General features: G+C 39.0%; 1 protein-coding gene across 1 annotated transcript; it reads right to left on the bottom strand.

The window, feature by feature from the left end:
• Nucleotides 1-395: 395 nt before the first annotated feature.
• On the bottom strand, nt 396-26,926 carry LRRC58 (leucine rich repeat containing 58). The gene is made up of 4 exons (XM_043874230.1): nt 25,479-26,926; nt 14,339-14,467; nt 12,670-12,947; nt 396-9,260 (listed from the first exon to the last, which is right to left on the bottom strand). The coding sequence occupies exons 1-4, from the start codon at nt 25,976-25,978 to the stop codon at nt 9,052-9,054; spliced, it is 1,116 nt and encodes a 371-aa protein (XP_043730165.1). The 5' UTR covers nt 25,979-26,926; the 3' UTR covers nt 396-9,051.

Raw genomic sequence — 26,926 nt, 5'->3', positions numbered from 1 at the left:
AAGTGATATAAAGGGTAGAATTTTAATTGCAGAGTCAGGGGCAAAGTCCTCATTACTCCACTAACACTGCCGCTGGCTGCATGTACACTAGTTTAAGAGAAAAGATTAAAAGACCTAAATAGAGGTGACTAAAAAGGGTGTGGTAAGGGATGCAAGAACTTACAAATATTTGAGAGCTACAAAAATAGAAATTTTGAACACAGATAATTGTAGACTCAAAGTTAGAAAGAACCTCAGCGATCACTGTTGAGCTTACAAACAGGTTAAAATTACAAGTGATGACAAATTTCAAAAACTAGCTTTCTAGCTGTAATATAAGTTTAATTTCCAGGAAATTAAACTTATTTCTATTTCACAAATCTTTATTTAGTTCAGCTTAAAAAAAAAACCCAAAGCAACATTAAATCCAGTCTTTATTTATAGAAAATACCCACAGTAACATTTTAAGAATATTTTTTCTTTGAGTTTCCATGGCATCATGAGCAAGTTTACTCTTCCATTTAAATCTTCCAAATAACTAGATATTTTAAGATTGCATTATTTTTCAGATTTAAGTAATAAAATAATCATGTAATATCATAGCTAGACCTAAAAGAAACTAAGGGTAGAAATTATGCATAGTGTTTATAAAAGTGTGTAGTTGAGTTGAACATTTCTTACTGTTTCCTAGCGAGAGAGTTTATATTTATGGAGGATCTATAGTGTTTTTATGTAGGCGGATATCTACATTTTAAAAATCTTACTTAAAAAGAAAAAAAACTTTCTTGGTATTGTCAACTTCATCCCTGCTGCTAAGGATCTTAGCCACTTATCTGTGTGCATGCTAAGTTGCTTCAGTCATGTCAGACTCTTTGGGACCCCATGGACTGTAGCCCACCAGGCTCGTCTGTCCATGGGATTTCCCAGGCGAGAATACTGCAGTGGATTGCCATTCCCTTCTCCAGGGGATCTTCCTGATGCAGGGATTGAACCTGAGTCTCTCATATCTCCTAGACTTGACAGGTGGATTCTTTACCACTAGCACCACCTGGGAAGCCCCAGCCATTTGTTTACCTGTGGTCAAAAGCAGCAGTGCATGACTCTACGAGGTTTTCCTTACCCATGGAAAGGCTCTCCTGCTTTGTGACTTTTAACTTGAAACGTCTGACCAAGCCATCCTTTTATGAAAGTTTTTGGTCACACTGATCTGGTTTGCTGCTTTTGCATTCCACGATTCAGCAGATATTGTTAGTTGAGGCTGGCTTCAATCTGGTCAATCCACTTGAATATATCATCTTACAACCACAAAACGCTTTCAGTTCAGAAAACAGGTAACTTACAGGGAGAAGCAAAGAACATTGGATTAGTAATCACTGCTTGGTCTAAAGTAGGCATTCAATTAAAACAATTTTTTTCCAATAGATAAATGGATTCTAGCCACAGCTGTCACAATTTATCTTAAGAGAACCTGGGCAAGTCACTTCTTCACTCTCACCCATTTCTTCATCTGTAAAAATCCTAGTTCACTGATCTCATTACCACGAAGGGACTTTCACAGGAGAGTAAGCACCCTTGCCGTGTAACTGAGTCATGGAGAGCTTCTATAACTATTGATGCCCAGACCCCACCTCTAGAGATCAGGTTTCAATTGGTCTGGTGATGAGGCCCTGTACTTTTGCATCTTTTGAAAGCTCCCATGGTGGTACTGTATAGTCCATGGGGTTGCAAAGAGTCGGACACGACTGAGTGACTTTCACTTTCATGGTGGTTTTAAAGCACAACCAGGGTTGAGAATAGCTGCCCAGAAATCTTTTTACACATCTTTTCCTAATTGGGGAGCATTTGACCTCCTTCAGATCTGTGGTGCTAAGTCAGTCTCATGAAATGCTATAGAAGGGTACAGGACCCATGCAGGGGAATCTGTGTTTAGTTTGTTATATTCATTAAGGAGAGCAGAAATTCAATTCTGATTTGATAAAGCTAAATATCCCTTTTTCAAATCTATGTCAATTTCTTGACTTCTCTAAGGGAAAGGGTATGACAAACCCACACCAACAAACTACCAAACCTAGTCCTACTTCAGTGTCATGAAGATTAAACAAGGCACTTTTGAATGTGCTTTGTAAATATAATGAGCCATCCAAGTATGTATCGTACCAGTAAAAATGCAAAATTCTGAAGTGATAGTGTAAAATCTTATTTCCTGTCACACAACAGAGTACATATCAATTAAAGAAGGTAGCATAATGTAGTGGAGACAGCACTGACCTGGGAACCCAGAGGCTTAGATTTAAGATTCAGTCATGTGAAGTCTTGGACAAGTCTCTCTGGGCTTAAAACTTTCATCTCTCAAAAAAGCGAGTCAATTTCAGACCTCTAAGATTTCGATACCTGATGTTCAGATGGGACACATCCAAATCTCACACAGCCTCTGGAATGTTCAGGCTCTCTCTTCAGTACAACAGAATTAGATGAGCCATTGAAGACATTTTTCTTTTAACACTTGCTCTAAGGAGAATATCCTCAACTGGGCAGCTTAGGGAGTTTTACCCTCAGGAAAGATCAGTTACAACTGACAATTTTTCTCTTGTGCCCTCAAATTTCTAAGCCCATCTTTATCAAGAAGTCTTCTTATATACCAACCAGGTAAAGTGCTCTAAGCCTTTTCCATTTCAACAAATTTTAAACAATGGCTGTTTTGCAAAGTGTGTGTCTTTCCTACCCAGTCTGTTTACCATAACTCACAACCAATCATGATATTCTTCCAAATTCCAGAATCCAGAAATGTCAGTTGTTCTAGAGTCAACCAAAATAATGGCACTGAATAAGTACTGTAATATCAATGTGCTCAGTTAATACTATACTACTTTGCATTAAGATTGCTTGGTTCTGGACTAAATGCAAGAAATAACTGACTTTCCACTAGCAAAATGACCTCACCCATTTCATTTTAGAGTATGCATCTGTAAGTCTGTTAAGGCTGTGGAAGGAGGAGGAAAGGATCTGGTCTAGTTCATCTTTCATCCTTTGCATCTGGCACAGAGAATATAAATGCTTATATATGCTTAATGCATTATTCATGGATTGAAAAAATTCAATGAATAGATGAGCAATGGTACAGCAAGTAATCAGGCAAAAACCAACAGTATAAGATTTTTAAGTAAATGCTTGTCAATTAAAAGACTTTTACTTTTCCAGAATACAGAATTAGATTCCAACAAAACACTTTTAATAAAATAAGGCACAATGTTTGATAAGGCAAAATTCACACAGAGGGTTAATGTTAGATCACATTCTTGTGTGTGTCCTGGGTGGGGGGAAAGGAGGTATAGAGTTTAATTAGCTTAAATATTCTGATTAGAGCATTTACCATTACAGGTAATATATAAATCTGATGTAATAAACTGTATCTTGTTCTGAAAATAAAATGTAATTATTGAGTCACATTGCTTAGTTACACTGTTACTACTGTTTTAAACATCTATATACCTATAAATTAATTCACAAGATATCAAATACAGAAAATTAAGGACTCAGATAATAAGATGTAATTTAACTAAAGTAAAAGTACATTTATTTTCAATATCCTTTGTTGATACTTTAAAATTTCAAACTTTATAAAAAGTTAAAATACTGGTTATATAAAATATTTCTCCCATTATATTTTTGTTTCTCAGGAGTACAAAGTGGGCTCAGAAATGCAACAGATACCAATTACAGACACACAAGTCTTTCCATGACTGTTGTAAAGTGATTGTTGAGGTTAATACTCCTTTTCAATAACATATCAATGCCAATCATTTAAGTTAGTGAAAGGATTCTCTTAAAACACTAGTTGCAGACAGAACTAACCAATTTAGTAATGTTTCTGTTGAATCAGCAATAGTGATGTCAATCTTATCCCCAGTTTCTTCCTGTAACTGGAATTGAAAATACAATAGTTTTACCTGATTTATTCACAGCCAAAGGAAGAAAGTAACTTCTGGTAAATGCAGATAGTCTCTCCAACCATGGCTTTCTGGTATAATGGTATATAACCTTCATTATACTAACAAATTTAATATTAAGTAGATTGAATACTATCTCTTACAATAAACTGAGACTAATAAACAAGTTCTAGTTAAGTCTAGTAGCACCCAAATCAATATTACCCTGTGAAATGTTTGATAATGTGTCATGTTTGCTGTTAGTGAACTGTTATTTTCTACATCAATTTTTAGCAAATATGAACCAAGAAGAGACAGAAAAAGAACACGGATATCTACACGCAAAAATATTAAAACATACTCCCCCTTTAACCTGGTATTACAAAGAAAGCACAAAATATGCTAATAATATCTTTATATGATGCTATCAATATGCACTGGCTAGGAACTGGAAGCAGATGTTATTTTCTTTATAAAGTAATATGAAAAGAGAATATACCTTTTCACTGATTTTATTTCAGGGACCCTAATCCTTCTGTGATAGTATGCCTGATTAGGATTCCATCTCCAGAAGCCCTCAACTCATAGGCATTAGGCCTGCTTTTAGGGGAAGAAGCCCTTCAGGATCACAGTCATTCTCCCTTCATTCAAAAGCAAGTGGTCACAAGACTGTCACATACAACCTGATGACACAGTTCCCCGAACTTTGGCTCTAGAAGGGGAGATTTAAGGCACACACCTCCTAAGCAAGACTGAAGGCACTGCGACCTTTAAAAAGATCATGACTATAATAAAACACAAGGATGGATGCTATTAAACCCATCAGATTAATGTTACAGAGTGCTTAATACAGGGACAGTGAAGGTCAAATACCTTTCTAAACAACGGAAAGAAGAACTACGCATTCCAGGTCATGTTGCCTAAAACCTACACAGCAGTCTTTACTGTTGTTAAATACTCAACACAACTTCAAAGCTATTTTGGACTAAATGGGGAGAAATATTTATACTGACATAATAAAATCTCTACTTTGGATGAGAAGACCATTTCTTCTCATTCAGGTAAAAATTAGGTATTTCTAAATAAATGCAGCTTTACTAATTTTTATACACTACATATATACACTATGATAACAAGTTCTGCCTACAAAGGGTCTTATTTAGAATAACTTTTTATATAAACAGCTACTGCTAAGATGCTTTGTAAGATCAAACTTTATTTGCACTAATTTGCCTAGTATTTTTTTCTCTTTTATATAGTGAAAAGGTAAACATTAACCAAGTGTGTACCACAAATTCCAAGTTACTGAGGTATTACTTGCTCCCTTTGGAAAGACCAAGGTTAGCTGTAAGAAAATCCTATTTGCTGGCCCTGCATTACGGCAGAGAGTAGACAATCTCCCACCAGCAGAAGCTGAAGCAATTTTGTGATAAAGGCTTCCAGATGGTAGTTAGTGGGCCACTTAGTTTCAAAACAATTTAATCTTATTTTAAAAAACTTTCTTGGCTCAAGGATCTCCCTGAGTGACTTCTCTTTCTCTGTCCTTTGTTGTTTTTAAAGATTTCTTTCACTTAACACTCCAGCAATCAGCCTTTTCCTTGTCTTCTGTTTTTTTTTTTTTTTTTGTCTTCTGTTTAAAATTGGTATTTACAATGCATGGTAGACTTGGTCTGCAGTGGTTCCCCGCACTAGTGTGGACTGCTTTCAACTCTACATTTAACACAAAAATTTCTCAAATTTGAGGTACAGTTCATGATGCCAAGTCTTTACTTTTAAATTTGTTAACTTAAAGTTCCAAATATCAAGAATTTTAGGGTAAGAGACGCTTCCTAAATCAGCAAGCATTTAGAAGTAAAATATGAACAGTAACCCTCAGATCTACCTCTACTACACAAATACAGGGAATGCTGAGAACCCTGACTGGCTTGTCCTTTGGTCAGCCAATCCCTGGCACCATGGAAGCAAAACATTCTATTACCTAATCTTCCGATTTCCTAAAATCCTAGGACTATTTCACCAGCTCAGTTTGGTGACACTTGAGAGAACTGGATTCTAGGAATAAAGATTACTAAGAATGTTCATTTCAATTTCAAACCCGCAATGAAGAATTCCATTCTAAACACACTAATGTTCCTCCTACCCTCTTCCTTCCCCCGCTGTGAATGCTTTGGTTAAGTAGTTTTATCCACATTAAATTTTGGTCATTAAAATTGCCCAAGTGGAGCAATATCAAAAACTTACACAAAAACAAGTGACTTAGTACCTAGAGACACTATCAATTTAAATGTGCAGTTAGCTATACGACTCTGGAACTGTATCTCACTCCTGGTTAATTTTTATAGCCATCAGTTACCAAAACAAGGAAGGCAGAGAAAAGAAACAGGGAAAAGCTTAGAAATTATTAGCAGCTCTTATAAAGATTAAGTCAAGATTTAAAAAAAATAAAGAGATAAAACTGACAGCTAAAATGTAGATTTCAAGTAAAAGTAACCAAAGACAGCTGTATACTAATCAGAGATTTTCAAATGTACATACAAATATAACATTTTGCTGGAAGACATTTTGCTATATACAATGTATACATCTATATTGTGCAACAAAGACTAGACACTGTTTCTGGTTGGACTGAGTTAAGCCTGTAAAAAATCAATCAGAATATCTTCTTTCCTGGAAGCTGGCAAGGTTAAGTACCATATCTACATTAGAAAATCACCCAAGCTGTTACTTAAATCAAACTGGTAACGAATTAGGAAGTAAACCTAAAGCATTTCAGCCAGAAAAAATTTGTTCCTATCAATTTTAGTCTTTTACTATGAACACATTATTTACTTTCTATGAAAATATTTTATGAATCTTACCTAAATCACTTACTGACAGAACACTTTGGGCTTGCCACTTAGGCACTGCCTAAGTCACCTTTATCTTTCAGTCTTGTACTAATAGTATGTAGTTTCGTGCATGTTAAGTCGCTTCAGCCCTATCCGACTTTTTGCGACCTTGTGGACCATAGCCCACCAGGCTCCTCCGTCCATGGGATTCTCCAGGCAAGAATACTGGAGTGGGTTACCATGCCCTCCTCCAGGGGTGGAACTTGTCTCTTTTGTCTCCTGCACTGGGAGGTGGGTTCTTTACCTCTAGCACCACCTGGGAAGCCCAGTCGTGTGGCTCAAATGGAAAAGTAAACAAAGACTTTTTATTACTTCCATTTAATGATATAATCACCTATGTACTACTTTGCTAGGCAGTAGAAATATACTACATAACTTCTATAAACATAGAAAATTTCTGGATCAAAAGGAAAAAAGAATCTTATTACAACAGAGTGAAGGGATTCACTCCATAGCAGCGTTTCACAACTGCAGTCATGAAACTCTCATGATGTTTCATGAATTAACATACAATAAACAAACAAACTATCCTACAGTATATTCTCTTCTAAAATAAACTATATATATGACAAAAACCTAACATATGTACATATCATTATTATACAACAACCTGCTTTTAAGAAAAGGTGTGCCCAGTCATGAATGCCAGAAGTCAGAAGGGAGATCATCTGATGTTCCAATGTGTTTCAGGACTATGTCTTACTCTACAGGTAATATTCTCCAACAAACCATTATGTTATGACAAGTAAGTTATCTAATGATTGCTAATGTGTGCTGTGTATTTTATATTACAATGTCAACTTATAGTTGTACTATTAGTTTTTACTGCATACTAGGTTAATAAAAATTTGGTCATTTCTACTGGCAATATGTGAAACCATTTCTCTGCTATATTTTAAGGCTGTATTAATACATTTAAAATATTTTATCATTATTTTCAAAAAGTACACCATGGTTAAACTTGTTTTAAAAACTGTTCTACTGTGTAAAGACAATGACTGCTGTGCCCAATTTTGTTTCAATTGTTGTCGTTTCTCTAGTTTTTCTTTAAAATTGGAGGAAGTTACAATTCAGTACACACAAAGTCATATCCGACTCTGTGACCCCATGGACTGTAGCCCACCAGGATCCTCTGTCCATGGAATTCTCTAGGCAAGAATACTGGAGTGGGTTGCCATTCCCTTCTCCAGGGAATCTTCCCAATCCGGGGATCAAACCCAGGATCTCCTGCATTGTAGGCAGGTTCTTTAGTACCTGAGCCACCAAGAAAGCCCTTTTACACAGAGGCAAAGGAGCTACAGTGGACTCCTAAAACCTTTAAAATCTTTCTCCTGTTCCTTTAATGCAAGATATAAAGAAGTTTCCTACCTAACATCTCTTTTTTGTTGAAAGAAATCTGATAGATTTTTCCATCAAAACCTATTATTCTTTCTTAAGTTCAAGCTGGTTGGCTCCCCATTAAGTATAAAAGTGATTTGTTTAGACAAAAATGAAGTTAAGGTGGCTATGAGCTCAGATGTCAGATATACGTTTGTTTACCTAGCTCTGTTAAAGCATATTTTAAACCATTCTGCATAGTATGTCAGGTTATAGGCTGCTCTGGTATCATTTCTTGAATAAATTTCTAAATTCTTGTTATGATTAAGGCACTATTACAGTCACTGCTGGATTATACAAGGATAACAACAATCACATAGAACAAAGGAGCAGAACTGAAGAGTTTTAAAACCCCACATAAGAGTTATATCCCTTCCTTTGCCAATCAGTAGCTGAGAAAGGTTTAGGTCCTATGTAACCATCTGTGAGCTTATCTGAAAAACTGTAATCTAGACATAGGGGCAATTCAAGAAAAGAGGGTTAATCCTGTTATGGTATAGCGGTCAACCTAAACTCAAGGACAACACTGATAAAAATTACAGCTGTGATAATTTCTATCTTCATGTCAACTGTCACAAGCCAAAGCATTGGTGGTTTATCACAGTACGGCTCTGCAGAATGTTCCATTCTGTTGTGTGATTCATGCAAAGCTTGAAAACTGCAAACAATCAGCTAAATTTGAAACTGCCATTCAGAGCGAATTATATTCCAAGAATCCAAACATGGAATTGGGCTTCTTCCTGCTGAATGGCGAGAAACACAAAATCTCCAACTATGCCATGGACATTTAAGATACAGTTTCTAGTGAACCTCAAAGTCTAGTCTCTTTTCTAACCACCGCTGCTCAGTCTTTTACTGTTTCACACCACCCTGCACCCTTTTCAACCAAGAAGAACTTTCTGCATTCTGTGTGCAGCCACACTAGCTTCATCTTCTGAGTCTGATTCGCTCTGGGATGTGGAGCTATGAGAGGCAGAACTGCAAGGGGAAGAGCATTCTGGCGAACACAGGTAGTGCATCAGAGGGAGGCGGTATTTCCCACAGAAGTCCACAAATTTAATCTGTCTGACGCAGCAATCAAAGTAGACTCCTGGAGAGAAGGAAGAATAAGTACAAAGTAATCATTACAAAGCAAAGCAAAGAGCCACGGTTTCTTTTTTAACCCTATATTCATCACTCTGAAAAAATCTTACAGTCTTCTTTTTTGAGAATCTTAAGCAGAGGTAGTGGCTGTTTCCATAGTTGTTTATAGAAATACTGGAAGGTCTTAGAGATATCAATCTGACTACAAAGAAAAGGTCAGGAGATTTACTTTAAAGGGAGTTGGCATTAAAAGGACACTGTGGACTCAGCTTGTTGTCTCTGGTAACTTGGTGGACAGGGACTGATAGAGATTATAGGATACCTAAAGTGCCCTTTCTCCATCCCCCAAGCCACTCCATGGTACTACCCTACAGTCAAGGAACTTAAAAAAGTAAAATAAAAAAAACCGACACACAAAACTCCTTTGATAACGACCTTACAGAATTAGTTGTTACAGGAAGGAGATGACTGCCGGCACCCCGCCCTTACGTAATGAGAAGGGAAATTAAAAGTTAACCGAGCGCCGGCGTATTCCCACAGGGTCCAACGGCACAGCTTCAAAGCTGTCTCACTGCCGACCTCACCTGACTTTCACGCTGTTATATGCTGCGACACAGACTGAAACTAGTAATTAGCTTTCTTGATGCCTAATTTAGTGCTCCTGATCTGTGGCCCTTCAGCTGAGTAAATATACAGCTAGTGATGACAGGCAAGCAGAGGCTGCTGTGTCGTGGGCTTCCGGCTGCTTCTCCTCCTGTAGGTCTCTAACTACGAAGGCTGTCACAACAGCTGCAGTATAATTGGGACACTTAGAACCCTGGGTCCCATCGCCTCTCTGGAGAAGAACCTCAACCTTTACACTCTACCTAAGATTCCTCTGTAACCAACTACTCTGTGTATATAACATATGGGACCAAAATAAAAAGATGTGGTCCAAGCAAAGGACAACTTTTCTCCTATTAATTTTTCTTCTGTTATTTCTCCATTGACTTTCTGATTTTGTGATTCTGTATTAAGTCAGTATAACTGATAGTTTAAAAAGGGAAATTCATAGTATGTTACTTTGAACAATGTAGGAAAGTGGACCAATTCAGTAAACTGATCAATCAATATTAACAATAAGTCCCCATAATGTGCTAGCTTCTAAAACAGATAGAAGTAATAAAGCATTTATAAAATTAAGCATTATAGAGTTGCTGTTGTTTAGTCACTAAGTTGCGTTTGACTCTGCAACCCCATGGACTGTAGCCTGCCAGGTTCCTCTGTCCATGGGATTTCCCAGGCAAGAACATTGGAGTGGGTTGCCATTTCCTTCTCCAGGGGATCTTTTCCACCAAGGGATTGAACCTGCATCTCTTGCATCTCCAGCACTGGCAGGAGGATTCTTAACCACTGAACCACCAGGGAGCGCATTATAAAACACCTGAAACAGTATAATACTATCTTGTCATTTGTAAGATCTCCAGACTATACAAAGACAAATTATCTTACAAAATAAAAAATTACTTTTGTTTATAGAGTTCAACAACCAAGGAATCTTGAGGGGGAAAATGTCAATGGTTCACTTCAGATTATTATCTCAAATTTTAAGCTAATAATGTAAAAAGTATTTTTGTTCCTAAGATAAATAACATAGCAGTATACTAAAGAACTCATTAAGAAGCCATTTAAGAGAGACAGGAGAATTCTTGTAGAGGTCCATTTCTAGAAAAGAAAGAAAGTGAAGTTGCTCAGTCCTGTCCGACTCTTTGCAACCCCACGGATTGTAGTCTACCAGGGCCCTCAGTCCATGGAATTTTCCAGGCAAAAGTACTGGAATGGGTTGCAATTTCCTTCTCCAGGGGATCTTCCCAACCCAGGGATTGAACCCGGGTCTCCTGCATTGCAGGCAGACGCTTTACTATCTGAGTCACCAGGGAAGGACAGATTCAGAGATTAGATACAGACTATTAAACCTGAGGGCCTGGTGTGAGTGCTGTCTCTTGCAACTGTTGAAGCCAACTTGGAAAGGAAAACCAGAGAAAACCAAAAGCACTTCTAACTTGGCACAGCAATCTCTACTTCTAAGAATAAGTGCCCAGAAATGGCCCAGAGTAGCGTCATTTTTCTTTTTTAAACTATTAGTATCCTTGACCTTTAATATTCTTTGAGAAACTTAAATCACCTTCTCTCTTTTTAACCTTGTAACACTTTTCAAGGTATAATAGGACCTAGAGAGCTGGGGAAAACCTCAGCTCTGATCATATTTATGCAGCATTTTCCTGGCACCCACATTTATCCTACAATAATAAAAACCTTCCTGTACCCCTATTAAGTTGGATTAAAAAAAAAAAAAAGTCTTTTATGAGGGAGACAAAATAAACTGACCTGTTATCATTTACTGATTCCTCAGGCTTAATAGTCTGTATCTAATCTCTGAATCTGTCCTTCCCTGGTGACTCAGATAGTAAAGCGTCTGCCTGCAATGCAGGAGACCCGGGTTCAATCCCTGGGTTGGGAAGATCCCCTGGAGAAGGAAATTGCAACCCATTCCAGTACTGATCCCTGGCGCTTCAGGCCCTTTATAACCTGGCCTCAATGTACCTTTCACTCTTCTCTCGTTACTCCTTTAACTGTACCTTTCAGTCAAATTGTTTCTCATTTGACATTTTTCTGCTTTTGTTCCCAATTTTACACTCTCCAGCTGAAAAGTTTTCTAACCTCAATCAAACCATATCAAAATTCAACTCACGTTTCAAGAACCGTCTCATCTTTTCTAGATCTAATAAACGTACTCTCTCCCTCCTATGATTTCCAATAGTATTTTGGATTCCTACTTTACTCTGAGTTACATCACATTATTCAATTCTCTCCAAATGCTCTAAACTCAAGAAATCTTGAACCACGAGTTTAAAAGAATATTGAATTCCAAAAGACACTCTGAAATTGGGACATCTTCACCCTATTCTCATACATTTTGAAATATACTTTACAAAGGTACCTGATACTCAGAATGCTGAGTCTAAAAAAATGTCCTTCAAATAAACATGAAAGGTAGCTAAACATTTTAGAGACTCTTCTAAAGCATTTAGAACTATTTATGCTTTGTGTTTCCCCTCATATTACCAATTTAGCTTATCCTATGATAGTTCCATGACAGGATAAGACTTTCTGGGTATTTTGCCTTGTGTATGAATTTGAAAGTACCATGAAAAGAAGAAATGAAAGAAGAGAGGGAGGAAAGAAAGGAGGGAGGGAGGAAGGAAGGAACACAGAGAGGGTGAGATGTCTTACTATCTGGTAAAAGGGTGAAAAGATAAAGCAAACAGAAACAGAGACAAATCACCTTTCTCTGAAAGAAGACAGCTAATTATAACATTTAGATCATTAATTTAAAAATAACTAAATGAATGGGTAACAGGACACAATTAACTTACCTCCACACTTTGGGTTTGGACAATTGCTGGCTAAACTCAAGTATCTAAGAAGATTCCCAGGAAGATCATACGGAGTGTAGGAAATATTTCGAATTTTAATGGTCCGTGCAGCTAACTCCAGGAGAGTTGGAGGATCATAGGTTAAATCTCTAACGAAACGAACAACCAGTGGGTTCCCTCGCAAACTCAGTTCTTCCAAATGAATAAGGTTGAGGATCTCTCGAGGCAGGTATGTCAGCAAGTTATTGTGAAGACTAAGGGAACGAAGTGAATGCAACCTAGAATGAAGGCAGTACAAAAATCAACAGCCATAAGCAAGGTAACTACCCAGAGAGTTAAGTGAAGAACTCAATCTCCCCATAAGAATGAGCCATTAAGGTTAATATCAATGCAACTAAAATTAAAAGATGCTGAAACTAAATTAGAGCCCAAATTTGTGTATATCATAGAATCTTAGAGAGCTCCAAATACTTAGAAAGTATTCTGTGCTAGCTGATATAAATACTAGATATAAAGGCTTTTTTTTTGGCATGCTTTATCATTCAGATATCTAAAAAAGCAAAGATTTCAAATGCAACAGGAATCAAGCTCCTTCACATTATCTCACTGGGTATGAATGCTACATAGCAAATATGAGTCACCAAAATTCCATAAAACCTTGGGGAACCTATGCCAAAGTAATACCCTATTTTTGATTACAGAAGAGAGGCTCAGCAACTATGGAAAACAGCATGGAAGTTCCTCAAAACATTAAAAATAGACCTGTAATATGATCCAGCAACCCCACTCCTGAACATACATTCAGATAAAACTATTATTCGAAAAGATACATGTACTGCTATTTTCACAGAAGTACTATTTGCAACAGCCAATATGTGGAACAATCTAAATGTCCATCGACAGATGAATGGATATAGAAGATGTACTCATACACACACACACACACACACACACACACACACACACACACACACACACTGGAATACTACTCAGCCATAAAAAGAATGATATAATACCATTTGCAGTTACATGAATGGACCTAGATTATCATACTAAGTGAAGTAAGTCAGGAAGAGAAAGACAAATACCACATGATATCACTTACATGTGGAATCTAAAATATAACACAAATGAACATATCTATGAAACAGAATCAGACTCACAGACTTGAAAACACACTTCTGATTGCCAAGGGGATATGGGGTAGGGGAAAGAAGGATTAGGAGTTTAGGCTTAGAAGATGCAAACTGTTACATACAAGATAAACAATAATGTCCTACTGTATAGCACAAGGAACTACATTCAATATCCTTTGATATACCATAACAGAGTAAGAAAAAGAATACATACATATGTATAACTGAATCACTCTGCTGTATAGCAGAACTTAACACAACACTGTAAATCAACTGTATGTCAATAAAATTTTTAAAAATAATAAATTTTAAAAAGAGAAAAAGAGGCTCAGTAATATTGAAGAATATGTCAGAGCATTTAAAAGTAAAATTAAAAATAAGCAACCCAATTCAGAGCATACCTCAGAGCTTTCTGTATCATTTACTTTGATAACACTTAATTCTTTTCCACATACAAACCATGTGGGTGAATGCTGGACAGTAATTCCTAAGCACGGATGTGTATCTACACATAAACTCCTGAAAATACTCACTGTGAAAGCTGAGGAGGCACACTCTGGATTTTGTTGTCACATAATACCAAGTAATTCAGAGAAGGCAGATTTCCTAATTCTGGTGGTATTTCTTTGATGAAGTTTCCTCCAAGATATAAACACTCTAAACTGCAAAAATAAATGAAAAAAAGTTGGACAAGTACCTCATTGTCTTTATTAAAATGAACACGTATCATTAATCCATTCAGCAAATGGATAAATTTTATTCAGGATTTCTTTGTCTATACAGTCTTTGAAGGAAGAATGCAATCTTCAGGGAGCTCGTATTATAGGTAAACAGGCAAGACACTCCAATGTGAGACAGTATTGTAATTAAATGCAAAATAAGGCATCAAATAAGCCCAATGTGATTAAAATACCAAAATGAGCAGAACAATCCATAAATGATGTAAGGTTTAACAAGTAGAGAAATAATAAAAGGACATTAGTTCTGATTAGAAAGGCTCCCAGAAGTGTTGCAACTTCAGCTGGATTATGAATTTAGCCCATTTAGGATAACAGCAGGAAAGAGGAACTTCAGGTTCCTCTTCAGGAAAGAGGGTTTTTATGGGATAATGAGTATACCTTTTGACACATGAAAGAATTCATTTTGAGGAACCCAGAGTACAGCTGGAGAAAGGCCAGATTATAGGAGCCCTGTATTCTATGCTGGTGGGTTTGGATTCAATACATTATCATTCCACTGAAGAACGGAAAAACATGCTTAAGTTTATATTTCTTCTTTGCTCTTATTGTAGCAACTGTAAACTTCAGAGGCTAACTAAACAAATTATGCAAAACTGAACCAGTATTATGAAATTAAAGTTCCGGTTAATCATCTTATTTTCTAATAATGCTAACAATATTTTAGACACAGCATATATAGAACCAAAATGTACTGCTACTCCTTGTGGTGATGACTGGTAGACAGGCTCTCGCCAAAACTTTCTGGAGCAGCAGGAGCAGAGGTGGCACAATCAGTTCTTGCTGTATACCTAAAACACAGACATACAGATCTTCTCCATTACTATGTTATTTTGTCTTCCTGCTATATCTGCTAACTCAGTAGACACTATCATTCTTTTAAGGTAACTTTAAATGCAGGGAAAAATAAGTCTACTCAGTTCAGTTCAGTCACTCAGTCGTGTCCGATTCACCCAAACTCGTGTCCATTGAGTCAGTGATGCCATCCAACCATCTCATCCTCTGTTGTCCCCTTCTCCTCCTGCCTTCAATCTTTCCCAGCACCAGGGTCTTTACAAATGAGTCAGCTCTTCGCATCAGGTGGCCAAAGTATTAGAGCTTTCAACAAAGTATTCAGCTTCAACATCAGTCCTACCAATGAACACCCAGGACTGATCTCCTTTAGGATGGACTGGTTGGATCTCCCTGCAGTCCAAGGGACTCTCAAGAGTCTTCTCCAGCATCACAATTAGAAAGCATCAATTCTTTGGGACTCAGCCTTCTTTATGGTCCAATTCTCAATGCACACATGACTACTGGAAAAAATCATAGCTTTGACTATATGCACCTTTGTCGGCAAAGTGATGTCTTTGCTTTTGCTTGTCATAGCTTTCTATCCAAGGAAGAAGAGTCTTTTTAACTGTAGTCACCATCTGCAGTTATTTGGGAACCCAAGAAAATAAAATCTGTCACTGGTTGCACTTTTCTCCCTTCTATTTGCCATGAAGTGACAGGACTGGGTATAACGATCCTATTTTTTTTTTTTTCTTTAATGTTGAATTTCAAGCCAGCTTTTTCACTTTCATCTTTCGTCCTCATCAAGAGGCTCTTCAGTTCCTCTTCACTTTCTGCCATTAGAGTGGTTGCATATCTAAGGCTGTTGATATTTCTCTTGGCAATCCTGATTCCAGCCTGTACCCTGCATATTAGTTAAATAAACAGGGTGACAATATACAGCCTTATTGCATCCCTTCCCAATTTTGAACCAGTCTGTTGCTCCATGTCCATTTCTAACTGTTGCTTCCTGACCCACGTACAGGTTTCTCAGGAGATAGGTTAGGTGTCTGGTACTCCCATTTCCTTAAGAACTTTTCACAATTTATTATGATCCACACAGGCTTTAGCATAGTCAATGAAGCAGAAGTAGATGCTTTTGTGGAATTCCCTTGCTCTCTCCATGGTCCAACAACTGTTGGCAATTTTATCTCTGGTTCCTCTGCCTCTTTGAAACCCAGCTTGTACATGTGGAAGTTCTCAATTCACATACTGCTGAAGCCTAGCTTGAAGGATATTGAGCATAACCTTGTGTAATGAGCACAACTGTATGGTAGCTTGAACATTCTTCAGCACTGCCCTTCTTTGGGACTGGAATAAAAACCAACCTTTTCCAATCCTGTGGCCGTTGCTGAGCCTTCCAAATTTGCTGACATATTGAATGCAGCACTTTCACAGCATCATCAGCATCATCTTTTAGGATGTGAAATAGCTCAGCTGGAATACCATCACCTCCACTAGCTTTGTTCATAGTAATGCTTCCTGAGGACTGCTTGACTTCACACTCTAGGATGTCTGGCTGAAGGTGAGTGACCACACCATCATGGTTATCCAGGTCATTAGGACCTTTTTTGTGTAGTTCTTCTGTGTATTTTTGCCACATCTTTTTAATCTCTTCTGCTTCTGTTAGGTCCTTACCATTTCTGTCCTTTATCATGCCCATCCTTGCATGAAAAGTTCCCCTGATATCTCCAATTTTCTCCAAGAGATCTCTAGTCTTTCCCATTCTATTGTTTTCCTCTATTTCTTTACATTGTTCATGAAAGAAGGCATTCTTGTCTCTCCTTGCTATTCTCCAGAACTCTGCATTCAGTAGAGTACACTGGAAGGTCAAAAAAGGTTTATCTTAGGAGGTGACACTTGAATGGAGATCTGATTGAAATGACTGAGGGAGTACAAATCTCTGAGGTGGAAAAAAGCTTGGTGTGCTGTGAAAGAGCAACACAGCCAGTGTGGGTACATCAGGGTGACAGAAGGGGTTTAGTGGAGGGTGGCGAAGTTAGAAAGGTAGCCTGGGAAAGCCAGATCACAGAGGACCTTCAGGCCTTAGCAAGGATTTTGAATTTATCCTAGGTAGAAGGGGTGTGAACAAAGGCTAGTTGTGTAACTTGACTTAACACTTTAGAAGGATCACTTCAGTTACTGTATGGAAAACAGTAGAAGTGGCAGGGAGAGGTGAGTACAATGGGAGGGGTGAGAGCAGGAAGACCAGACTGGAACCTATGGCAGTCAAGTTCAGATGTAAAATGATAGAGAGATGCTTGGTACATCTTTTTCTACCCTTTAACTTTAAACCTACTGAGGTATTTCTATTTTAAGTAAAACTCTCATAAACAGTGCACAACTTGAATGTTGATGTGTTTGCCCTGGTGTTTTCTATTACCATGGTGTATCTCAGTATCTTTTCCCCAACAGCCTGCTTTTGGCTGTGTCCATCAAGTTTCCTTTTGTCTCATTCCTCCTCTATTATTTTGAATTGTATGTGCTACATCTATTTTGTTAGTAGTTACCCCTTCAATTTCCTTTGCCCTTCTTCTAACTTCCAAACACACATCCATGCTCCCTTCTCTGTCATCTTCATATTATCATCTTGAATTAATTCTACCTTGATTTGAAAATAAACTAAAATTTATTCCCAATCAATAATTACTCAGAATCATCAGTAAGCTTTATCAATTTCTCTGTTTACCACTGTTTTTGGCAGTTGCTATTTCTTTTAAAGTTCATTTTTCTTGGAGCACATCCTTTAGAAGTTCTTTTCAGTATGGACTCACAGTTGTTCATCTTTTAGTCCTTTATCTCATATTCTTTTTTTTTAATCTCTGCTGTTTTTATATTTTCCCTTCACACCCGAATAATAGCTTGGCTGGGCATAAAATTCTAGGTTGACAAATACTTTTCCTTAGCACGAGGAAGATACTGTTCTACTATCTTATTACAGCCCATATTACTATTATTCTTTGAAGGTAATCTGTTTCACTTCTTATTAGGAGTTTTCATGATCTTTTTTCTTTATCCTTACTGTTCTAAAGGCTTTTTTTATGCTGTATCAAGATACCAGTTTAGAGTGCTCTCTTTCTTTAATTGTGGGAAATTCTCAACTACTATTACTTCTGGCACTGCCTTTCCTATATTCTCTCTATTCTCTTTCTGGAATTCCTAGCAAATAGCACTTTGAACTTCAGGATCTATTTTCCACCTCTGTTAACATTTCTTTCATAGTTTCTACTTCTTTATCTTTTTGTGTGGCATTTCAGAGTGTCTCAGTAATCTCTTTATGCTTACTGATTCACGGCTCACCAGCTGACTTCAGTCTGCCAATCAGCCCACTGAGTTCCTAGTCAGATATTTTTATTTCTAGAAATTCCAATTGGGGTTTTCATAGTTATCAGTTTTAAAAGTTCTTCTGTTTTTTTTTTTGCACTGATGAAGTTCCCTCCTTTATCCTCTGAAATTAGGAAATAAACTTAAAGTCCTTTATAGGCTGCCTTATACATCTTTTCTCAGATAAAATTTCTTCTATTTGTTGATTTTCTTATCTGTATTTCATAATCTCAGATTTCCTTGATGTATGGTGATTCAAAGAGCCAATTTGAATCTGAATCTCTGTCATTTAAAAAATATATTTATGATACTTCTTTTCTATTCTTATTGGGTGAATCTTTTCAAGGCTGCATTTCTCTCTTTAGATTTACAATGCTCAGTAAAAGTAAACAGAAAACTTTAATCCTGACAGCCTGTTTTATTTTTCTCTTTTAAGTATCATCTTGTGGCAAAAATCAACAGTCTGGATACAAAACTGAATTCTCCTACATGTAAGTGCTTAAGCACTGGTGAAAGAGGTTCCTAGGCAAGATTTTTTTTTATCTTACACATTATGGTATAAGCTATTTCTCAGTTACTTAGAAATTTTTATTTTTCAAACATGACAGCTACAAGAATAGAATGGAATGGAATAGAGTAGAGTAGAAAAGAATACTTGGAATCCAAAACAGAAACTTCTCTGGAAAAAACACTTTTTACTGAGACCACTAAGAAAAAATTTTTTAGCATACTGGGAAGTCCTTTTATAAAGGATCTGACAGTAAAATAACAACTTGCAATTTAGTCTAGTGAGGAAGAAAAGAAAAGAAAGTGATGAAAGGGACAAGTGAATCTGACAGCAAATATAAATATGGTCCTTTCTATATATTTAAGTCAGGAACTAAGAGAAACTACCATCTGGTAGCCAGTTACTACTTAGTGTTTTCTCTTTGTGTTTTGGAGTTGGTGGGGAAGTACACAGAAAGGATGCCAAACTTTTAATAGTTAACGTGACTTTGGCAGAAAAAGATATGACATCCCAAAATATAACCAAATCCATGATTTCAAAACCATATGAATCTCTTTGCAACTGATGGGTATCATTAATTAGCATATACAATCAGCATATTAAATTTACATTTTTAGGTTTATGTACCACTTTCAAACTCAAATAATTTCCAAAATTCTTGGACTTAAAGCTTTTCAATGATTTGTGGGAATTACATTTCTAAAACACACTCTACTATTTCCAAACATGCTTTTCTATAAGGATAAAGGAAACTACTGTAGAATTTAAAGCAAAACTGTAGCGTTTATGTTTAAAAGTTCTTGTTTTTGTCAACATTGCACTTCTGTCAATCAGCCTTGAAACAACTCTATTCTTTTGGTGTTTGACAAAAAAACAAAAATCAGGAAAGTCATTCACAAAATTTAGAGAATTCTTCCTTTCATTTTTGTTTAGGGTTAACAGGCCAACCTTAAATTTGTTTCCTGAAGAGTATCTCACCTCTCCAATCCTTAGGGATACTGGGTGCCTTTCTTCTAGGAAGCCCAGTGACCCACTAGAAAAATACACTAGGCTCCCCTCAGTGCCAAACAACTTAAACACAGGTGTAAGCAGGACATGTTTTGTTTTTCCACCCAAACAAAAATCATGTTAAATATAACAAATATATACATGAGTCCTATATTATGGTTGGTAACACGGAGATGGACTTAAAGTAAGACAGACTGGTTCATAAAGATGCAGAAAACAGAAAATAAGAGAACAGAAAGCTAAGAATCATACACTTGTGGATCAAGAAAGTTGTTTTCCTGAGGTAGCACGTTCAGACTAAATGATTTTCAAATACTCACCACAGGCTTTTAAAGTACATTATATGTTCAAAAGCAGAAGCACAAATGTAGGAATCATTTCTTGGTATTTGCCCCAGACTAACGCATTGAAAGAAAGCAGCCAGAAGGAAGAATTGAAAGCCAGAGAAAAACTCAGTATGTGACTCTAATGGGGTAAAGAGTTTTGATTTAAATTTTACTGCATTCTTTTATCATCTGGTTGAGTCATCTCTTTTTGTAAGATATCAACCTATTGCAGCTAGCTTCAAAACATTCCAGGACATTAATATTTAGTTTTTATTTCTATCACAATTCTCATATTTTTAATTTCTAAAGCAACCTGGAAAAGGTCAGTTTTCATTCCAATCCCTAAGAAAGGCAATGCCAAAGAATGCTCAAACTACCGCACAACTGTACTCATCTCACACGCTAGTAAAGTAATGCTGAAAATTCTCCAAGCCAGGCTTCAGCAATACGTGAACCGTGAACTTCCAGATGTTCAAGCTCGTTTTAGAAAAGGCAGAGGAACCAGAGATCAAATTGCCAACATCTGCTGGATCATGGAAAAACCAAGAGAGTTCCAGAAAAACATCTATTTCTGCCTTATTGACTATGCCAAAGCCTTCGACTGTGTGGATCACAATAAACTGTGGCAGATTCTGAAAGAGATGGGCATACCAGACCACCTGACCTGCCTCTAGAGAAACCTGCATGCAGGTAAGAAAGCAACAGTTAGAACTGGACATGGAACAACAGACTGGTTCCAAATAGGAAAAGGAGTACATCAAGGCTGTATATTGTCACCCTGCTTATTTAACTTATATGCAGAGTACATCATGAGAAATGCTGGACTGGAGGAAGCACAAGCTGGAATCAAGATTGCCGGGAGAAATATCAATAACCTGAGATATGCAGATGACACCACCCTTATAGCAGAAAGAGAAGAAGAACTAAAGAGCCTCTTGATGAAGGTGAAAGAGGAGAGTGCAAAAGTTGGCTTAAAACTCAACATTTAGAAAACTAAGACCATGGCATCTGATCCCATTACCTCATGGCAAATAGATGGGGAAACAGTGGAAACAGTGTCAGACTTTATTTTTGGGGGCTCCAAAATCATTGCAGATGGTGACTGCAGCCATGAAACTAAGAGACGCCTACTCCTTGAAAGGAAAGTTATGACCAACCTAGACAGCATATTAAAAAGCAGAGACACTGTCAACAAAGATCCGTCTAGTCAAGGCTATGGTTTTTCCAGTGGTCATGTATGGATGTGAGAGTTGGATTGTGAAGAAAGCTGAGCGCTGAAGAATTGATGCTTTTGAACTGTGGTGTTGGAGAAGACTCTTGAGAGTCCCTTGGACTGCAAGGAGATTCAACCAGTCCATCCTAAAGGAAATCAGTCCTGAATATTCATTGGAAGGTCTGATGTCGAAGCTGAAACTCCAATACTTCGGCCACCTGATGCAAAGAACTGACTCATTTGAAAAGCCCCTGATGCTGCAAAAGATTGAAGGCGGGAGGAGAAGGGGACGACAGAGGATGAGATGGTTGGATGGCATCACCGACTCAATGGACATGAATTTGAGTAAACTCTGGGAGTTGGTGATGGACAGGGAGGCCTGGCCTGCTGCAGTCCAGGGGTTGCAAAGAGTCAGACACAACTGAGCAACCAAACTGACTTACTGAAAGCCACATCAGGCTTTCAGTGAAAGCCTGTGAAAGAGGTCATGGTCAAAACAAGAATTATACCTACTTTTCCAACATTGTAAGAACAAAACCAAGTTTCTCCATATATTAGCTGAACAGTTACTATACCTACTTGTTGAATAAGAACTTCATATTTTGATGGAAAGAATCTACATCCACAACCTCATGATTCACACTGAGCCTAATTTACTCCAGGGGAATGAAGCTAATCATAAAAATAGGATTTTCACCTTCTACTTATTTGTTATTCTTCAAAGTCATCTTTCAGAAACCACTTTTTAAAAATTTTATCACTAGGATCAACTGAGTACAGGAAACAAACATCAAGATAACCTGCTAAATCTGGAGGATCAACTCCACCAATTAAGCCAGGAGTATTTATTTGTTATTCCCTCCTGGAAGGATGGAAGGTGGGGAAAAAGGGAACCTTTACATGCATTATATACTCTGCATTATTTTTTAAATTGTTAAAGAGGGCAGATATATTCCAAGTATCCAGAAACACCTCAATTGGTTTTAAAAGCAACTTAGCACAATACACAAAACACATCAAGGTTACCAATGAGGTCGAGGGAGCCCACGTATATTCTAAGAGAAAATGGTGTTCTTGGGCAGGTACCTTAGTTAGAGTTTGAGTAACTAAACTTTTGCCTCTCCTTTTTTGAAGCTTTAATGTATTATTTCAGTACTAAGTAGTAAGCAGCCTATGAGGATTGAACCACATGAATCACACTGTCACTATTTGGCCTCAAGCAAATCACTGATACTAAATCTCAGTTTCTTCATCTGTAAAAAGAGGGTGAACCAGGCCAAATGCCTAGGCTGTCTCTGCTTCTAAGAGTATAGCATTTCTACATGACCCCTTTCAGCCTACATTCGACTAGTGTCTATATTTGGAGCATATAATCTAAACATTTACTGATTCTTATCAGTAAAAAGAAATAGAGCATACAATTGAAAAGTGAAAACACTGACATAAAAGCATCTACACACAATTGGAGACAAAGGGGCAATGACCAAAAACCACACATAGTGGTCCAGAAAATGAGATCAATCAGGAAAATGGCTTTAGCCACAGTCCTGATCTGACTCAAGAGAACAGCAGTCAGAAGAATTAGGTTCTAGCCCTACTCTGTCACTGTGAGAAATTCATGTGTTTGAAGTCAGAGATCCCAAAGGTCAAATCCAGTTCTACCACTTATTGGCTTTGTTACATGAAGATTTGACTTCTCAGGGCCTCAGTTTCTTCCTCTCCTCACAGAAACATTGTGAAAATTAAAAAGCATATTCAGAGGACAAAGGCCTGCTGCACTGTAAGTATTTAAAAAAAAAAAAAACAGGACTTTTGCCTACCTTTTCTCCCATGTGATGGAAATAATAGTTATCCTGAGTTTTCCTTAGTATGTTTAAAAAAAATTCAAATGAGAATGTTGTAACTACATAACATCAAAATTAGAAAAAACAAGGTCTGACAATTTTACATTTAAATCCCTCTCCAACTCTATTTCTTACTATGTCTCCTAGCATTACCCTAGTATAAGCCACCATCATCTCTCATTCTAGTAGAAGAGACTCCTTCCAACCAGCCCTCAAAGTCTCTTCTCAGCTCTTTACTCCCTCCCCACTCTATTCCTGCACAGCAATAAGACAGCCATGCTTTTATAAAACTCAGGTGTACTTCGAATAAAATCCAAGCTTTACCATGGCCTTCAAGTTATGACATGGCCTAGGATCTGGTCCAAATTTATATTTGCCACCTTTCCTGTTGCTTACTTTCTCACTATGCTCTAGTACAATGACCTCCTTTCAAAATTTTGGCCTTCAGTCCTTCTTGCCTCTGGGTTTTCACGGGCACTGTTCCTTCAGCCTGGACTGATCCCATCCCATCCTCTCCTGGTTAACTCCTAACTCTACCTTTAAAAGCTCACCTCAAACGTTACTTGCTCAAACCAAACCAAGTTACCTCATTTCAAGGCACTCCTACTTCTTCTCAAAACTTATAACAATTGTAATTAGACAATGAAGTTAACAGCTGTTTAACCTCTCCTCTGTTACAATGCTCCAGGAGGGTAGGATCCCTTTCATCACTGGATCCCCAGCACCTAGGACAGTGCCTGACAGAGGGTAGGTACTCCACAAAAATCTGCTGGGGAGTAAACAAAGGGACATCTTGTCCAAGCGCCTTCCTTTGCAGATTAGGAAACTGTAGTCAGGATATGGTAAGGGACTTGCCTAAGCCTGGGACACCAAGAGTTCTTACTCTCAGGTCAGTGTTTTTTCCACTACACTTAACTCTGAGGTCCCTTTCAGCTCTAATATCTGGTTATCTCAGAAAACTCAATAAAGGATGCAAAAAGACTTTATAGACGGTAGTTACTTTTCTTTCACTTTGGACAAAACACTTGCTTTATTTCCCACTTTATTGAAGGGACTTTTGTTATTTCTCTGCTTCCTTCTTCCATTTAATTCAACATATATTTACTGAATAATCCAGTCGATGAGGCAGATCTGTAAACACGGAGTTATAATCAATAAGGTTAAATGCAATGGCAGGGTGCATGAGGTACAAAAGTAGTACAGTTTAGACAATAACTAATTGTTGTCCAGGAAGCAGTAAAGGAAGGAAACAAAGAAATGGCCTTCAAAACAAGTTTTGAAGGGTGAACAGGAGTTTGCCAAAGTGCAAGCAACATTCCAGACAAAGGTAACAGCAGCACAGAGGCACTGTACCCATTCAACACATATTTAGTCAGTGCCTACAAGGTAAAGCGCACAGATTAGGGAACTCCACAAATACTGGAATACCACAAAACCACAAATTGCTGGTATCGTTACAGAGAGGACGGATGGAGCAGGAAATGTCGTGAAAAACAAGGATCAGCTCCGAGCACCTTGTATGTCACGCCACAAAGCATAAACATTGGTTTATAGGCATGGAAAACCACCCAAGACTTCGGAGTGAAGTGACAACCGCGGATTTACATTTGTTAAGAGTGTGTGCTCGGTTCGGTCACTCCCCCAGACCCCAGAAAAATTGTCTTGAAAATCTGCACAGGGCAAACACAACAAACCAAATGCTGCTGTCACACCCATGACCTTATTAGATCTCCACTCCAACTCGACGAGCTGGAAGGGCAGTACTCGCAGTTAAAGAGTTCAAAAAGAGCCTGGACTAAAGACGGGTACGTGATCCCACGGCGCCAAGACCAGATGAGGGGCTCCGGAGCTCCCGGACCCCGTCCCGGGCCTCCCTACTCTCAGGAAGGCACCCACTCACCTCCTCAAGTTCTCGATCTCGGCCGGGATGCTCTGAAGCTGGTTGCCGCCGAGGCTGAGGGTCTGCAGCGCGCGCAGCTCCAGCAGCGAGGTGGGCACCTCCTGGAAGCAGTTCCCGCTGAGGTTAAGCACCTGGAGGCTGCGGCAGAGCGGCGACTGGGCCAGGCCCTTGGGGAGGGCACCCGGCCCGCCGAGCCGGTTGTTCTTGGCCAGCAGCGTGCGCAGGCCGCGCAGCGCCAGCAGCTCCGGCCCCAGCGCGGTCAACGCGTTGCCGCTCACGTCCAACAGCTGGAGGTGCGGGAAGCCGCTGCCCAGCGCCCGCGGCAGCGACACCAGACGGTTGTGCGGTAGCAGCAGCCGCAGCAGCGCCTCCCGCGCGCCGCGCCGCTCCTCGCCCCGCGCCTCCAGCTCCGACTCCAGCGTCTCGAGAGACACGCTGAGGCGAGACAAGTTCAGTTCGGCCTCCCCGGCTGTGGCCACAGCCGCTCCAGCCTCCTCCATCCCGGCCGCCGCAGAGGGCCGCGCTCGACCCACAGGCCGGGAGCTCCGCGGCGCCCCGGAACCTGAACCTCCGGCTGCGTCGGAAGTGGCGCGGGCGGGCGCTAACCCCGCGCGCCCCCGCCGAGTCACGCGACGCGAGGCGGCGGGGTGCGCGCGCCGCTCGGGGGCCGGGCTCCGCCTCACGCGGCACACGGCGCGCGGTGCGGTCGGGGCGCTTCGGACAGTGGCGGAGACCCGGCGTCCTTGGCGCTACCCAGTTACCCTAGGAATCCGGCAGTGTGTGGGCAGCCGCGCTTTATAGTCTTTGGCGTCGGCTGACCTGCCTCCGGGGTCCAGGACCGCCTCGGTAAACAGCCCGAGGACAGTTTAGTTGTTTTCGCTTTGAGGGTTCGGGCGTCACGGTGCACCGCCTTCTTGGTTCCTACCCAGTTTAGGAGTGGGCCCCCTGGTCTGCGGGATTCAGCGAGCGCTCAGGAATGTAGTCGTGATTCAGCTCCGTGACTGCAAGGCCCAGGAATTTCAAGTCCCGGGATTAACCAAGACGACTTTGAAGGGCGGAGGCAGCTGGACTAGAAATCAGAACTCTAGGTTCTTACCTGGGGTTCAGCTCTTAAATAGCCTTATTTTCTTGGACAAGGGATTTAATTTCAGTTTCACCACCCATAAAATGTGGATAATCTTTGCCCTCCTTGCCCTACAGCATTTTTAAAAGGAATGTGTATCAAATAAGGGCCTTTCGCCATTTTAGCTGTAAAAGTACTTCTGTAGTTTTTTGGTTTAAGTTGAAGTGGCTGGAAATGAATCTGGGAGCCATGGAGGAGTTTTAGTTAACTCGAGACAGTTCGAAGTAATTGATCAGCTAACGAACGCGGAAAGCATTGTGGATTGCCATTTCCTTTTCCAGATTGATGTTTTACTTCAGGTCAAAAACCACAATTTAACTGAAAA

Source organism: Cervus elaphus, chromosome 19, assembly GCF_910594005.1.
Source record: "Cervus elaphus chromosome 19, mCerEla1.1, whole genome shotgun sequence".
NCBI lineage: Eukaryota > Metazoa > Chordata > Mammalia > Artiodactyla > Cervidae > Cervus > Cervus elaphus.
The sequence above is the reverse complement of the archived record's forward strand: the minus strand, read 5'-3'. Positions and strand labels throughout refer to the sequence as shown.

Bases quoted from the DNA above. Each gene is read 5' to 3' on its own strand.
- LRRC58 (XM_043874230.1), bottom strand. From the start codon at position 25,978: ATGGAGGAGGCTGGAGCGGCTGTGGCCACAGCCGGGGAGGCCGAACTG. The intron at 12,948-14,338 runs GTGAGTATTTTC...CCTTCATTCTAG, and splicing joins GTGCCTCCTCAGCTTTCACA to GTTGCATTCACTTCGTTCCC. The intron at 9,261-12,669 runs GTAAGTTAATTG...CCTTCTCTCCAG, and splicing joins TCCAAACCCAAAGTGTGGAG to GAGTCTACTTTGATTGCTGC.